This window comes from Erythrolamprus reginae, chromosome 1 (assembly GCF_031021105.1).
Source record: "Erythrolamprus reginae isolate rEryReg1 chromosome 1, rEryReg1.hap1, whole genome shotgun sequence".
NCBI classification, from domain to species: Eukaryota; Metazoa; Chordata; class Lepidosauria; order Squamata; family Dipsadidae; genus Erythrolamprus; species Erythrolamprus reginae.
In genome coordinates this window covers 151,936,058-151,950,837 of record NC_091950.1, presented here as the reverse complement: position 1 = coordinate 151,950,837, position 14,780 = coordinate 151,936,058, and the positions used below count along the sequence as shown (strand labels likewise).

At 41.6% G+C, this 14,780-nt stretch overlaps 1 protein-coding gene across 3 annotated transcripts in view; it reads left to right on the top strand.

Moving 5' to 3' along the window:
• Window positions 1-14,780, top strand: part of SMARCAL1 (SNF2 related chromatin remodeling annealing helicase 1) — a 70,517-nt gene that overhangs the window by 45,613 nt on the left and 10,124 nt on the right. For all 3 annotated transcript variants that reach the window (XM_070729810.1, XM_070729801.1, XM_070729818.1), the window contains exons 11-13: window positions 3,868-4,008; window positions 9,875-10,093; window positions 11,858-11,928. In XM_070729810.1, the coding sequence (XP_070585911.1) occupies window positions 3,868-4,008; window positions 9,875-10,093; window positions 11,858-11,928 (431 nt within the window). The remainder of the gene's footprint in view (window positions 1-3,867; window positions 4,009-9,874; window positions 10,094-11,857; window positions 11,929-14,780) is intronic.

The window sequence follows — 14,780 nt, the reverse complement described above, 5'->3', positions numbered from 1 at the left end:
TTGAAAACTTCAGAAACTTCAGATCGTGCAGAATGCAGATGCGAGAGCAATCATGGGCTTTCCCAAATATGCCCATGTTACACCAACACTCCGCAATCTGCATTGGTTGCTGATCAGTTTCCGGTCACAATTCAAAGTGTTGGTTATGACCTATAAAGCCCTTCATGGCACCAGACCAGATTATCTCAGGGACCGCCTTCTGCTGCACGAATCCCAGCGACCAGTTAGGTCCCACAGAGTGGGTCTTCTCCGGGTCCTGTCAACCAAACAATGTCGCTTGGCGGGACCCAGAGGAAGAGCCTTCTCTGTGGCGGCCCCGGCCCTCCCCCCAGAGATTAGAATTGCCCCCACCCTCCTTGCCTTTCGAAAGCTGCTTAAAACCCACCTCTGCCGCCAGGCATGGGGGAACTGTGATACACTTCCCCCTAGGCCTTTACAATTTTATGCATGGTATGTCTGTATGTATGATTGGTTTTTATATAATGGGTTTTTAACTGTTTTTAGTATTGGATTTTGTTATATACTGTTTTATTGCTGTTGTTAGCCGCCCCGAGTCTGCATACAAATCAAATAAATAAATAAATAAATAAATAAATAAATAAATAAATAAATAAATAAATAAATAAATAAATAAATAACGTGATGTATTGGGACTTTTCCCCCCTTTGCTAAACCAAGGCGGGGCAGAGCCAGCACATCACACATCCAGCCCGTGGGCCACAAGTTTAACACCACTGATCTAGATTCAGAGTTTATCTCCTCTACATCTATATCCTATTTTATTTTTTTTATTTCAAGACTTACAATATAAGTCCCTATTATTTTTGCATCCGTTCAGTTTCAGATTGAGTTTGGATACTTTGTGATAATGATGATGGGACTCAATAATAGATTCTGGATTCTAACCTTGAGCTTCTTTCAAAGTGAACACTGTAGCTTTGTATCTGTTTTCTTTTATGACAGGAGTGAAAAACCAGATCCAGACTCCCAATTAGTCTTTCTTTTAAGAACAGTTTCTGTATTAAAATCATTATGCACCAAAGACAAAGTCCTTGTGTGTCCAATCACACTTGGCCAATGAAGAATTCTATACTATACGATCTATCAGTTAGAACACCCTTGACTTTTAATGCTAAGCAGCTGATTAAGGAAGGAGAGACTGGCATATGGAAGATGGCTGTAATTGTAACTCCAGTACAATACGGATTTGAATAATCACCATGGTGCAAAGCACAGCAAATAGCATAGTAACCACAGGCTATGGAAATCTTTTAAAAACCTAGTAAATCACTGCACGGGAATAGGGCACTTTTGCACCTTCAGGAGTTTTTACTTTTTAAAACATTCTTCATATGCTCTTCATTTAATCCTTTCACTGTAGGTTGTTGGATATGTTACGTGAAAATAAGATATGTTTGAACTTATGCAATCTCTTACCACTAATATTACGGCCAAACAGGTTCAAAAACAAAGATTCTATCCATTTCCTATATCTAATTTTTGCTGTCGATTTACATAGCTTAAAATTTCCCCTGAGTTCTTCTTTTAGTGCAATATCTGCCATCACCTGCTGGCAGCGGCTGCCTTATTTCAATATAAATGAGATAAGCAGTGAGGAATCTTATAAGTGCTTTGGACTTCAGTGTATTATTAACCTGGTTACAGGAGAAAGTTACAAACCAAGATACCAAAAGGTCACCATGTTGTTTCCCCTTTCTAGGACAAATAGATCAGTTTTTATATAGAGAGAGATAGCCTTTATATAGTGACCATCACTGGGACTAGCAGCTCTGTGATTAAGCAGATGACCATAGCTGCGTTTTCCTTTTCTCTACTCCCCAGCACTTTGGAATGTTTATCCTATCACTGGGATAATTAATAATTCTATTTACGTTCATTGGAGAGGAAGGGATTATAAGAGAGTAAACGGACTCATAGTGGGGATTACACATAGAAAGCAATGCAGCAGCAGCTACAGTGTTCGGAAACTTCAGATCTTGCAGAATGCAGCTGTGAGAGCAATCATGGGCTTCCCAAGGTATGCCCATATTACACTAACACTCCACAGTCTGCATTGGTTGCCGATCAATTTCCGGTCACAATTCAAAGTGTTGGTTATGACCTATAAAGCCCTTCATGGCATCGGACCAGAATATCTCTGGGACCGCCTTCTGCCGCACGAATCCCAGCGACCGGTTAGGTCCCACAGAGTTGGCCTTCCTGTCGACTAAACAATGTCATTTGGCGGGACCCAGGAGAAGAGCCTTCTCTGTGGTGGCCCCGACCCTCTGGAACCAGCTCCCCCCAGATATCAGAGTTGCCTCCACCCTCCTTGCCTTTCGCAAGCTCCTTAAAACCCACCTCTGTCGTCAGGCATGGGGGAATTGAAATTTTCCCTTCCCCCTAGGCTTATAGAATTTATACATGGTATGCTTGTATGTATGATTGCTTCTTTAAATTGGGGGTTTTTAGATTATTTTTAATATTAGATTTGTTCACATTGTCTTTTTTATTGTTGTTAGCTCCCCGAGTCTTCGGAGAGGGGCGGCATACAAATTTAATAAATACAAATACAAATACAGTGACTTGAGCACACTATAACAGTTGATGTACTCCCCGTGTGCCTGCTTACTTTTTTGTGAACCCTTCCTCTTCACTCTGCAAAGGGAGGGAGGGAAGAGAAAACAGCTCAGGCATAGGACAACACAAACTGACTGTCATGGTGAGCCCACGACTAAGGCATGTGAAGATCACGTAAATTTATTTCCCAGCATCACCGTGACTTTGAATGATTATTGAACAATGCAGTCAGTAAGTGAGGACTACTCATACACAGAAATAACAATATTCAAAAACCAGAGGAATTTTAAAAACAATAAAACAAAAACCAATCAAAATTTCTCAACATAAATCAAAAGAAAGATATACACAACAGAAATTCTGACGAAAACTGACACAATCTCTGAGTTCAATCCACTCGATAATTACTAACAATATACCAATATCATAACTCACAAATATCTTTTACCCACAAAACTAATAAACATAACCAAACTAAGTTGTCACAATATATATTCCTGCTAGCTTGCAGGTACTACCCCCCCCCCTTTTTCTTTCCTTTCTTACCCCATCTACAATCTCTACTACAATATCTATCTATCAATGCATATAGCAAAACACTACGTTATTCTTAAATTACTATATTTTATAGATGTAAGATTATGTAAATACGAATATTGAATACAAAATAACTATCTATAGATAAATGTTTGAAATGAATATAGAACAATATATATATGCTACTGTATAAAAAGATTGCTTGCCCCATGCCTCTCCTATATCTCTTTTTGTACTCCCATTCCCTTCCCCATTCTTAATAAATTAATAAAGTATATTTAAAAAAAAACAACAGGAAGGCCATTTATATTTTCTTGGATATGCTTTTGTTGTTCTAATAACAACAAAATGTTTTTCTCAGAAACATTCCAAAGGGAAGCTCCTACATGAAATGGCTGGACTAAGAATAACACTGATCAATTGGGGTTCCCTTTATTTAACTGTAATCAAGGATCAGCTAACGGGGAGGGGGGGGTGTTGTATGGTACTCTATTTTGACTGCTGTCTATTTTGACTTGCATGTTATTTGACTATCCAAAGTACAATGCTGTCAAGAGACTTAAAACTTGTTTTGCACAAATTGCTTCCATATCTGAGTAAGAGTGCCTTGCCTGTGGCTACCAGTTAAATTGCCAGTAGAGGTGAGATTAAAGCAAGTTGGCAGCAAAATCCACCATTTCTGGCCAAGAAAGTTTTTCCTCCTCCTCATTGCTTAATATAATTCACTTTTTTGACCTTATTTCCATGCAGGCTGCCAAACGAGTAATCTTATTATCAGGAACCCCTGCCATGTCACGTCCTGCAGAGCTGTACACGCAGATTGCAATGGTCCAGCCAACCTACTTCCCTAAGTTCCATGACTTTGGGGTCCGCTACTGTGATGCTAAACAGGTAATCTAGGAATACTTGTATGTCTGCCAGGAAAAAGGTTATTTGGGAATAATAATGTTTCACGCTGGAGAGCTTTTCATGCTCTACTGTATATAGATTTAGCAAATTTGGTTTGCAGATTCCTTTCTGTAGAGAGAATCACTTTTTACTGCCCGAACTGACTGTAGAATGCATGTACCTATAATTGTCTTGCTTTAGAAAAAAAACGAAGCCCTTAATGGAAATGAAATTTAGTCCTTCTTCAGCAAATGAAACAAGCTGAGAAGCCTTCGGAGAATCTGATCTTCTGTTGCCATGGTCGTACATATTGTCTGTGAACTTTAATGTTAAATTCTTTGTCCAGAAACTTCTTTTTATCCAGAATGACTCTTTAATAGCATTTTCCAAAGTTCTTTGTCCATTCATATTCATATAAAGATTCATTTGTTTCCCCATCAGAAAAGTTTCATTCCAAAATTAACTGTGACATGTAAATTACCTATAGAAACATAGAAACATAGAAGACTGACTGCAGAAAAAGACCTCATGGTCCATCTAGTCTGCCCTTATACTATTTTCTGTATTTTATCTTACAATGGATATATGTTTATCCCAGGCATGTTTAAATTCAGTTATTGTGGATTTATCTACCACGTTTGCTGGAAGTTTGTTCCAAGGATCTACTACTCTTTCAGCAAAATAATATTTTCTCATGTTGCTTTTGATCTTTCCCCCAACTAACCTCAGATTGTGTCCCCTTGTTCTTGTGTTCACTTTCCTATTAAAAACACTTCCCTCCTGGACCTTATTTAACGCTTTAACATATTTAAATGTTTCGATCATGTTCATTAAGTCTTTTCCGATACGTTTTATGCTTAAGGCCTTCCACCATTCTTGTAGCCCGTCTTTGGACCTGTTCAATTTTGTCAATATCTTTTTGTAGATGAGGTCTCCAGAACTGAACACAGTATTCCAAATATAGTCTCACCAGCACTCTATACAGCGGGATCATAATCTCCCTCTTCCTGCTTGTTATACCTCTAGCTATGCAGCCAAGCATCCTACTTGCTTTCCCTACCGCCTGACTGCATTGTTCACCCATTTTGAGACTGTCAGAAATCACTACCCCTAAATCCTTTTCTTCTGAAGTTTTTGCTAACACAGAACTGCCAATACAATACATGTAATTTATAGATCTATAAGGCATGTTTCACAGAATTATTAGCTAGGATTTCTTAGTTATTGTTAGAATAGAATAGAATTCTTTATTGGCCAAGTGTGATGGGACACACAAGGAAAATTGTCATTGGTGCATATGCTCTCAGGGTACATAAAAGAAAATATACATTTGTCAAGAATCATTAGATACAACACTTAATGATAGTCTTAGGGTTCAAATAAGCAATTAGGTTCAAATAAGCAAAAAAAAATTTGTTGATCAAATGTAGCAGCCTTGTTTACACGTAATGTGATGTGTTTTGATAGGTTATGTCTATGTGTAACCCACAGCATGGAATGAGCAGAGTAGAGAAAGAAACTACTGTAACTGTGCCTCTTATCTTTCTGAAATAGGACCAAAAATTAAGAACATGCTATGGGTGCTCAGTGCAGCTAATTTGCTTCCCTAGTTTTCTGCAACATCAGAATTCTTTGATTTAACCCTCTTTTTTTCAGGCATGGAAATGTTTGTGGTTATATTACCTATATTAGCAAAAAGATAATTCTGAAAAGACGGGTATATTGTTATTGAATTTTTCGTTACATTGCAAGCACAGTTGTAAAAGATATTGTTTTAAGGATATTGGGATCCAGATGTTTTGTCAACATCCATAGATATATTCATAGAAGAGAGCTAAAAAAAGGCGAAAGATTTATACGATCTGAAGAGAAACCAGAGAATATATTATCAGAAATATATTATCAGAAATATATTATTTAATAATTCATATATTGGTAGCAGCTAGGATCACTTTTGCACAAAAATGGAAAGAAAAGGAAATTCCAAAAGATGAAGAGGTTTTTAAGAAAATTATGGAATGTGCAGAATTAGACATGATGACGAGACGGTTAAATAACCAAGCTGAAACAGAATTTTATAAAATTTGACAGGAAGTTTATAATTGGTGGAATGCAAAAAAAGAATTTTAAGGATTATGAAAATATGGAAACAAAATATCAATTAGCTTAATATATTGTGATACAGTGGTCCCTCGACTTGCGCGTTCTCGATTAGCGCGAAACGCTGCAACGCGGTTTTTCAAAAAATATTATTTAAAAAAATAAAATATTAAAAAATAATTTTTTTTTTATTCTGTTCCCTGAATGGAGACCGCCGGCCGCTCAATCGGGCCGGCAGGGAACAGAATGGAGCCTTCCGCGGCGGGGCTGGTAAGGGGGGGAGCCGAGGGGGGAGCCGAGCCCAGCCCCGTGGCATTCGCTTTCCTCCCGCCGGCAGCCGACTGATCGTGGGCTCCTTCGCAACCTCGGAGAGCTTCCTGGTTTTCGTGAGCTTTCATGCCCCGGAAGCTCTCCGAGGTTGCGAAGGAGCCCACAATCAGTCTCGGCTGCGGGTGGGAGGAAGGCGAATCCCCCGTGGGCTCCGTTACATCTTCCGCTGCCAGCCAGGCCATGCTGGCGGCAGCGGAACAATCGCTGGCTGTCAACTTTTCTTTTTAAAACTGGGCAGGAGCTGACTTGCCTCCCCAGTGCTAAAAAGAAAAGTTGACAGCCAGCGCCACGCCTGGCTCGACTTCCCTGGCTGCTTGGCCGGGGAGGCTCGGCCGAAAGCGGCTGGAGCGGCAGAGCCGAGCACGCCTTCCGCCCGGGAAGTCCTGCCCCTTCATCCCCACCCCTCGCCCCTGTGGTCGGCGGGGATGAAAGGGCAGGACTCCCTGGGTGGAAGGCATGCTCGGCTCTGCCGCTCCAGCCGCTTTCGGCCGAGCCTCCCCGGCCAAGCAGCCAGGGAAGTCGAGCCAGGCGTGGCGGCGGCAGCGCTGCTTCTCCGGTCGCCCGGTCCTCTCCTGCCTCCTGCGCCGATGTTCCCCGCTGCGACGGAAGGCAGTCGCTTGGCTAGGGAGGCTCGGCCGAAAGCGGCTGGAGCGGCAGAGCCGAGCACGCCTTCCACCCAGGGAGTCCTGCCCTTTCATCCCCGCCGACCACAGGGGCGAGGGGTGGGGATGAAGGGGCAGGACTTCCCGGGCGGAAGGCGTGCTCGGCTCTGCCGCTCCAGCCCCTTTCGGCCGAGCCTCCCTAGCCAAGCGACTGCCTTCCGTCGCAGCGGGGAACATCGGCGCAGGAGGCAGGAGAGGACCGGGCGACCGGAGAAGCAGCGCTGCCGCCGCCACGCCTGGCTCGACTTCCCTGGCTGCTTGGCCGGGGAGGCTCGGCCGAAAGAGGCTGGAGCGGCAGAGCCGAGCATGCCTTCCGCCTGGGAAGTCCTGCCCCTTCATCCCCACCCCTCGCCCCTGTGGCCGGCTCATCCAGGGGGGCGTGTGTGGACTGGCAAGCGGCAAGCGGGAAGACCAAGGGAAGGTTCCTTCAGCCGCCCAACACCTGATCCGCTCCGCAGCGCGGCAGCAGCGAGGAGCCGAAGATGGGGTTTCCCCTTTGCCTTTACCCCATCTTCGGCTCCTCGCTGCTTCCGCGCTGCGGAGCAGATCAGCTGTTGGGCGGCTGAAGGAATCTTCCCTTGGTCTTCCCCGCCGCCCACACGCAAACTCCACCATCTGCGCATGTGCGGCCATGAAAAAAATGGCGCACATGCGCAGATGGTGGTTTTACTTCCGCATCCAATATAACGCGGAAATCGGTTAGCGCGGGAGGTCTTGGAACGTAACCCCCGCGGTAACCGAGAGATCACTGTATATTATTAGAGTGAATATTACATAGAGATACATGTTGGATAAATTTATTCATTAATTGGTTTTAATTATGTCAATTATAACTATATAGATGTAACTTCATTTCATGTTTAAGATCTCAATGCAGTTATTGATTATTTAGAGATATTGATAAGTTTACCTTTCTGTATAAATCTAACTTAGAATTAGGGGTTTTTTTCTGTATTAGGAAGACTTCTTATCTTAGCGGAGCAATTGTAGCTCCTTTATATGTTGAATGTTGTCTGTCTTGTTTGTCATACTTTTTTTTTTTAAATAATCAATTAAAAATATTTTAAAAGAAGAAAGAAGAGAGCTGGTTCAGTTCACTAGTTCAGCTAGTGTAATGGTGAAGGTGTTGGCCTAGAAACCTGAAGACTAAGATTTCTAGACTTGCCTTATGTATGAAAACCAGTTGGGTGACTTTGGGCCAGTAATTCTCTCAGTCCAGCTTACCTCACAGGATTATTGATGCAAGGAAACAGGAATATTAGGTATGCTTTTCACCTTCAGATATATATTAAAAAGACAGCAATAGTAACAGCATTTAGATTTACATACGATTTCACAGTGCTTTTCAGCCGTATCTAAGCAGTTGACAGAATCAGTTTATTGCCCCCAACAATCTGGCTCCTCATTTTGCCAATCTCAGAAAGATGGATGGCTGAATCAATAATGAGTCAGTGAGATTCGAACTGCCAAACTGCTGGCAGTTGGCAGTCAGAAGAATTTGCTGACTGTCAAGCTTAACAGGACTACAAAGAAACTGCTATCTTTAGAATGCCATAAAAGACAAATGAGTACTGGAGATTTATTTATTTATTTATTTATTTATTTATTTATTTATTTATTTTGTCAAGCATGTATTAGATAACAGATATATGTATAAACATAACTAAGAATATATGAAATGGATATTAATAAAAGGAAACATTAGGGCAGGGATGGTAGGTACGCTGGTATGCTTATATGTACGTCCCTTAAAGACTTCTTAGGAATGGGGTGAGGTTGACAGTAGAAGTCTAAGGCAGTGGTTCTCAACCTTTCTAATGCCACGACCCCTTAATACAGTTCTTCATGTTGTGGTGACCCCCAACCATAAGTCTAGCGCCAATTTTTCCAACAGAGCTTTAAACTGATTGGCAGGAAGTTCAGAGGGACACTCCCACTGCAAACAACTGACTGGTTGAATTGTAAAAATGTGTTCCAAGGTGCCAGAATAGAAGCTTTAGTTCCTAACACCATGGGAAATTTGTCAACTTTGTCTTTTCCCATGGTCTTAGGTGACCCCTGCGGAATGGTCATTCGATCCCCAAAGGGGTCCTGACCCCCAGGTTGATAACCACTGGTTTAAGGGTAAAGTTTTGGGGAGTTTGGAGAAGAAACCACAAAGTCAGGTAGTGTATTCTAGGCATTGACAACTCTGCCACTGAAGTCATATTTTCTCCAATCAAGTTTGGTGCGGTTTACCATGTTTGCATCTATTATGTGCTCATGTATTGTTGTGGTTGAAGCTGAAGTATTCATTGACAGGAAGGACATTGTAGCAGATAATTTCATGTACAGTATTATGCTTAAGTTGGACTGAAGACAGCACATTTCTAAGTTGTCTAAGCCCAAAATTTCAAGAGGAGTATCTCCTTACAATTCAGGTTCTTACAAAAAAGAAAGGGGGAGAGGTGGATATAATTTTTATTAGAAGTTTTAAAACTAATATGAAGAAGAAGAAAATAAAAAATACAAGAAAAGAAAGATGGAGGAAGAATAAAAAAAGTATAAAGAAGTGGCTTCTGATATTCTTCACAGCAATTATAAGTACAAATATACTTTGATCTTTCTCTAAATTTACATCATATTGCTAATTACATAATCTACTCTAATAATAATTTTTTAATGCGAAATGTCCATATGAGGCTGAGGTGGGTCTTTTAAAATGTTTATTGTGCTGGTGTGGGAAAGGCTCTCACTTTTGCATTGCAACTCACATTACTGTCCTGCATGAATTTCAGCGGCCCTGGGGATGGGATTATTCTGGATCTTCCAATCTTGGGGAACTGAAGCTCCTGTTACAAGAAACTATCATGATCCGTCGCCTGAAATGTGATGTGCTTTCTCAGCTGCCTGCAAAGCGACGCAAAATGGTAGTGGTAACTCCCGAAGGCATTAATAAAAGAACAAAGGCCGAGTTGACAGCGGCTGCAAAAGAAATGACAAAGGGTTTTAAAAACGTAAGTCAAAAATATATATTTTAATTTTTATTTATTTTATTTCTTTCTTTATTTTTTTCGCTGGTAATAGATATAGATATAACATGTATATTATTTATATCTGTATCTATAAGATGGGTACTGATAAGAGGGAACATTAGGACAGGCACGGTAGGCATGCTGGTGCACTTATGCACACCTCTTACTGACCTCTTAGGAATTGTGTGAGGTTAACAGTGGACAGTATAAGGGTAACGTTTTGGGGGCTTTGGTGACAAAACCACAGTGTCAGGTAGTGAGTTCCAGACATTAATCATTCTGTTGCTAAAGTCGTATTTTCTACAGTTATGTTTGAAACGGTTCACTTTGAGTTTATATCTGTTGTGTGCTTGTATATTGTTATGGTTGAAGCTGAAGTAGTCATTGACAAGAAGGACATTGTAGCAGATATGAGCTATGCTTAGGTGGTGCCGAAGGCAACCTAGTTCTGAGCTTTCTAAGCCCAGGATTTCAAGTCTGGTTGCGTAAGATATTCTGTTGCGAATAGAGGCATAGAGGGCTCTTCTTGTAAAGTATCTCTGGACACTTTCTAATGCATTTATGTCTGATTTGTGGTGTGGGTTCCAGACAGATTTTGTGCGCAAAAGGTTTTCCTCTTGTTTGCTATGATAGTTGGGGCATTCAATCTTTATTTGGTGGCATGTATTTTTGTAGTGGTTTTTGAAGTTGGCTACCTAGCCTGTTTTGTCTTTTTACCAGAGAGATGGGGTTTTTTTTTATTGTAACTGTCAGCTGCTACAGTCAGGATTTAAGAAAAATAAAACTCAGAGTCCATTTTAGGTTCAAAAGTGAATTTATCAAAAATGTTCCACCTAAATGCACCTAAATGTTGCAAGACTCCATGTGCTTGGTCATCACTACTTTAGAATAAAAGAAAATCAGCGAGTTTCATAAATACTCAAAGAAGGACTTCTTTTCCTATTAGAGTTATTTAATGTTCCTAGGATTTCTTTGGTGCTTTAATCAAAGCCTTATGATTTCTAAAATGTTTTGAGTTGCAAAACTGATAAATAATACATAGATGAAATCCACTGATATTTGTTTTGTTGAAACTGGGATAAATTATAGAACTGTGGCTGTAGAAATATGCTAACTTGATAAATTTGTTTCAGAGACTACATACATTTTGATACATTATGCATGTATCATTAGCTATGGGATATATACTTTATATACATTATATATATGGGTTATATTAGCCAAAGGGAAGAAAGGAAATTACTAAAGGACTTCCAAACTGAACACTGTTTCACATTATGGTAACTTCCCATTCCTAGTGACTAAGGAATTAATTTCCCATGGTCTCTTTGCTAGTGAGATGGGCAGCATATAAATTTAACAAATAAAGAAATAAAAGCCGCCCAGAATCCTTCGGCGATGGGGTGGCATACAAATAGAACAAACAAACAAACGCCAAGTGTTTTCAGAATTTAACAGCTGTCAAATTTAACAAATACTGCTAGTTTGGGGGCAAAAAATAAGGGTTTATACATTTCTGAAAACACTTCCTTTTGGTTCTTGGTTTAATGAGACTAGTTTCTAGCATCATTCTTAATCCTAAAAGTGGAAACCAAAAGGAGGATAGGTCGGAGTAGTAATTAATTTGCATTGAGTTAAATATGCATTATAGGATTTAAAAATGGTACTTCAAAAAGTTGTTGTGAATCTTTCGAACCCTCCGAGTTTGCAGGTATCACCAATGGGTTTTTCAAATAACTTTTTCAGAAGCAAGAACAGAAGGAAGCACTCATTGTCTTCTACAACAAGACTTCAGAAGCCAAAATTCACTGTGTCCTGTAAGTTGCTTTTTCTTTTTTCTTTTTGGTTTGTAGTGCAGCTAATTATCAGAACAATCCTGGCTGTAATGAAAACTTGCAAGTTAATCTTGATTTGTGGGGATCCTAGAGAAGTGTCTGTTAAAAGAGTTATATTGCAATGGAAATATCTATAGTGAGAGAGTAGCGAGACAGTCTGATGAATTTTGTTAGAGTTGTGCTCACTGTTACAAACACCATTTATTTCCATTATTTTTATTTAACATTAATCATTTTGATCCAGCAAATTTTTATGAAGAGATTGCAAGCAGGAAGATCAGCCGAAGTAACCAATCAGCTGAAGTAACTTAGGGCTAAAAGTGTTCTGCCTTTCTTTGCTTAACTTATGGCTAATAGGCTTTGAATCCCCCAGGCTATGGATTTGGGAAATGGCATAAGAAGAGATGCTAACTGTTACAGGAATCTTTGTAAAAGTCATAATAGAGTAAGATACCCAGAACCCAGCAGCACCCAGACCTCTGTTTGTAAAGGAATTTTTCTGTATGTACCCTCAAGGATTACTAAGAGTAAAGTGTCAAACTGTTGGCATAAATGTCTTGTGGTATTTGTGAAAGGTCTTGTGGAATTCCTCAAGGCATCCTGAAACATGGCTGGGCCATGAGGGGGGTGTTCCCATCTCAGAGATGTGCCCTGACAGGTTTCAGGTATTGTATCAGCTGCGACTCCAGGGAAGGGGTGGAGGAGTGGCAATTATTGTCCGGTAGAGTCTTTGTCCTCGCAGGATCCCTGCGCCAGAGTTTGTTGGGTGTGAATCTCTCCTCTTGAGGTTGAACTCAGGGATTCAGTTGGGTTTGTGGTTGATGTACCTGCCTCCCAGCTGTGTTACAACAACCCTGCCTGCGCTAGAGGCGGTAGCCGGGTTGGCAATGGAGTTCCCCAGGCTTATGGTACTGGGGGACTTCAACTTACCATAAATTGATGAATCCTTGGACGTGGCTCAGGAGTTCATGGCATCCATGACAACCATGGACCTGTCCCAAGCAGTTCAGGGTCCAACTCATAGAGGATACACAGACTTGACCTAGTGTTCCTCTCGAGGCAGTGGAGATATAATCTGGAATTAAGGGGTATAGATGTTTCTCCCTTGTCATGGTCAGATCATTTTCTGCTGAGGTTAGACTAAGGCACCACTCCCCTATTGCAGGGAGGCAGAGCCAATTAAGTGGTTCCGCCCCAGTTGCGTAATGGACCTTGTAGTGTTCCAGAGGGAGCTTGGGGAAATACGTGACCCCCTTGTCCACAATCTGGCTGAGTTCCTGGTGGCAGCCTAGAGTAGAGTGGCATCAGGAGGCACTGGAACAGATTGCACCTTTGTGACCTCTCCTTGGCGGTGGATCCAGGAAAGCTCTATGGTTTATCAAGGAGTTCTGGGAGATGAAGTGCCAGAAGAGACATCTAGAGTGACTCTGGAGAACCAGTAACTCCGAATCTGACCAAAGCCTTTATTAGGACTTATTTAGTGGCGATACGGATGGCAAAATGTGAAACAAGCTGAGGTGGCACAGCAGGTAGAGTGCAGTACTGCAGGCCACTAAAGCTGACTATAGATCTGTAGGTCAGTGGTTCAAATCTCATCACCGTCTCAAGGTTGACTCAGTCTTCCATCCTTCCGAGGTGGGGAAGACCCAGATTGTGGGAGCAATATGCTGGCTCTGTTAAAAAGTGCTATTGCTAACATGTTGTAAGCCTCCCTGAGTCTAAGGAGAAGGGTGGCATTAAAAAATTGAATGAATGAATGAATGAATGAATGAATGAATAAATGGATTATTTAGACCCTTTTCAACCAGGCTTCATTTTAAAAACAATTTACAATACAAACAGTTAAAGCCCTACATACCATTCATGGCTGGATCTCACTGGTCACCACCATAAGATCAACGGCCCCAGGCCTGTTGGAAAAGCCAGATCTTTACTACTTTCCAGAAGGCCAATAGGGTGGGGTTAGTCCGATCTCAGGAAGTAATTGGTTCCAGAGAACCAGGGCAGCCATAGAGAATGCCCTCCCCTGCGAACCTGCCTGTCTTCACTGTTTAGCTGATGGGATCTGGAAGAAACCAACCCTGTGGGTCTTCAAAAAAACTGAAGTAACTACAATGCTTCTAGAAAGCAGTAAAGACCTGGCTTTTCCGACAGGCCTTGGGCTGTTTATCTTAGGGGGGTAACCAGCAAGATCTGGCCATGAATGTTATGTAGGGCTTTAACTGTTTGTATTGTAAATGGTTTTTAAATTGTTTTTAGAGGTTTTTGTACTATTGTTGATGTTTTTTAATTTCTGCTGTGAGCCACCTAGAGTCCCTAGGGCAGTGATGGCACAGGTGGCACGTGGAGCCATATCTGCTGGCACGTGAGCGGTTGCCTTAATTCAGCTCCAATGTGCATGTGTGTGCCGGCCAGCTGATTTTTGGCTCACACAGAGGCTCTGGGAGGGCGTTTTTGGCTTCTCGAGAGCCTCCAGGGGGACAGGGGAGAGCGTTTTTACCTTCCCCAGCTCCAGGGAAGCCTTTGGAGCCTGAGGAGGGTGAAATCCAAGCCTACTGAGCCCACCAGAAGTTGGAAAACAAGCCATTTGCAGCCTCCAGAAGGCCTCTGGTGGGGCGGGGAAAGCTGTTTTCACCCTCCTCAGGCATTGAATTATGGGTTTGGGCACTCGTGCATGCACAATGGTACTCGCCCACGCTTTTGGCACCCGAGGAAGAAAAAGTACCCCATCACTGCCCTAGGGAGTTGGACAGCGTAGAAACTGAGCAAACAAACAAACAAACAAACAAACAAACAAACAAACAAACAAACAAACAAACAGACAGACAGATAAA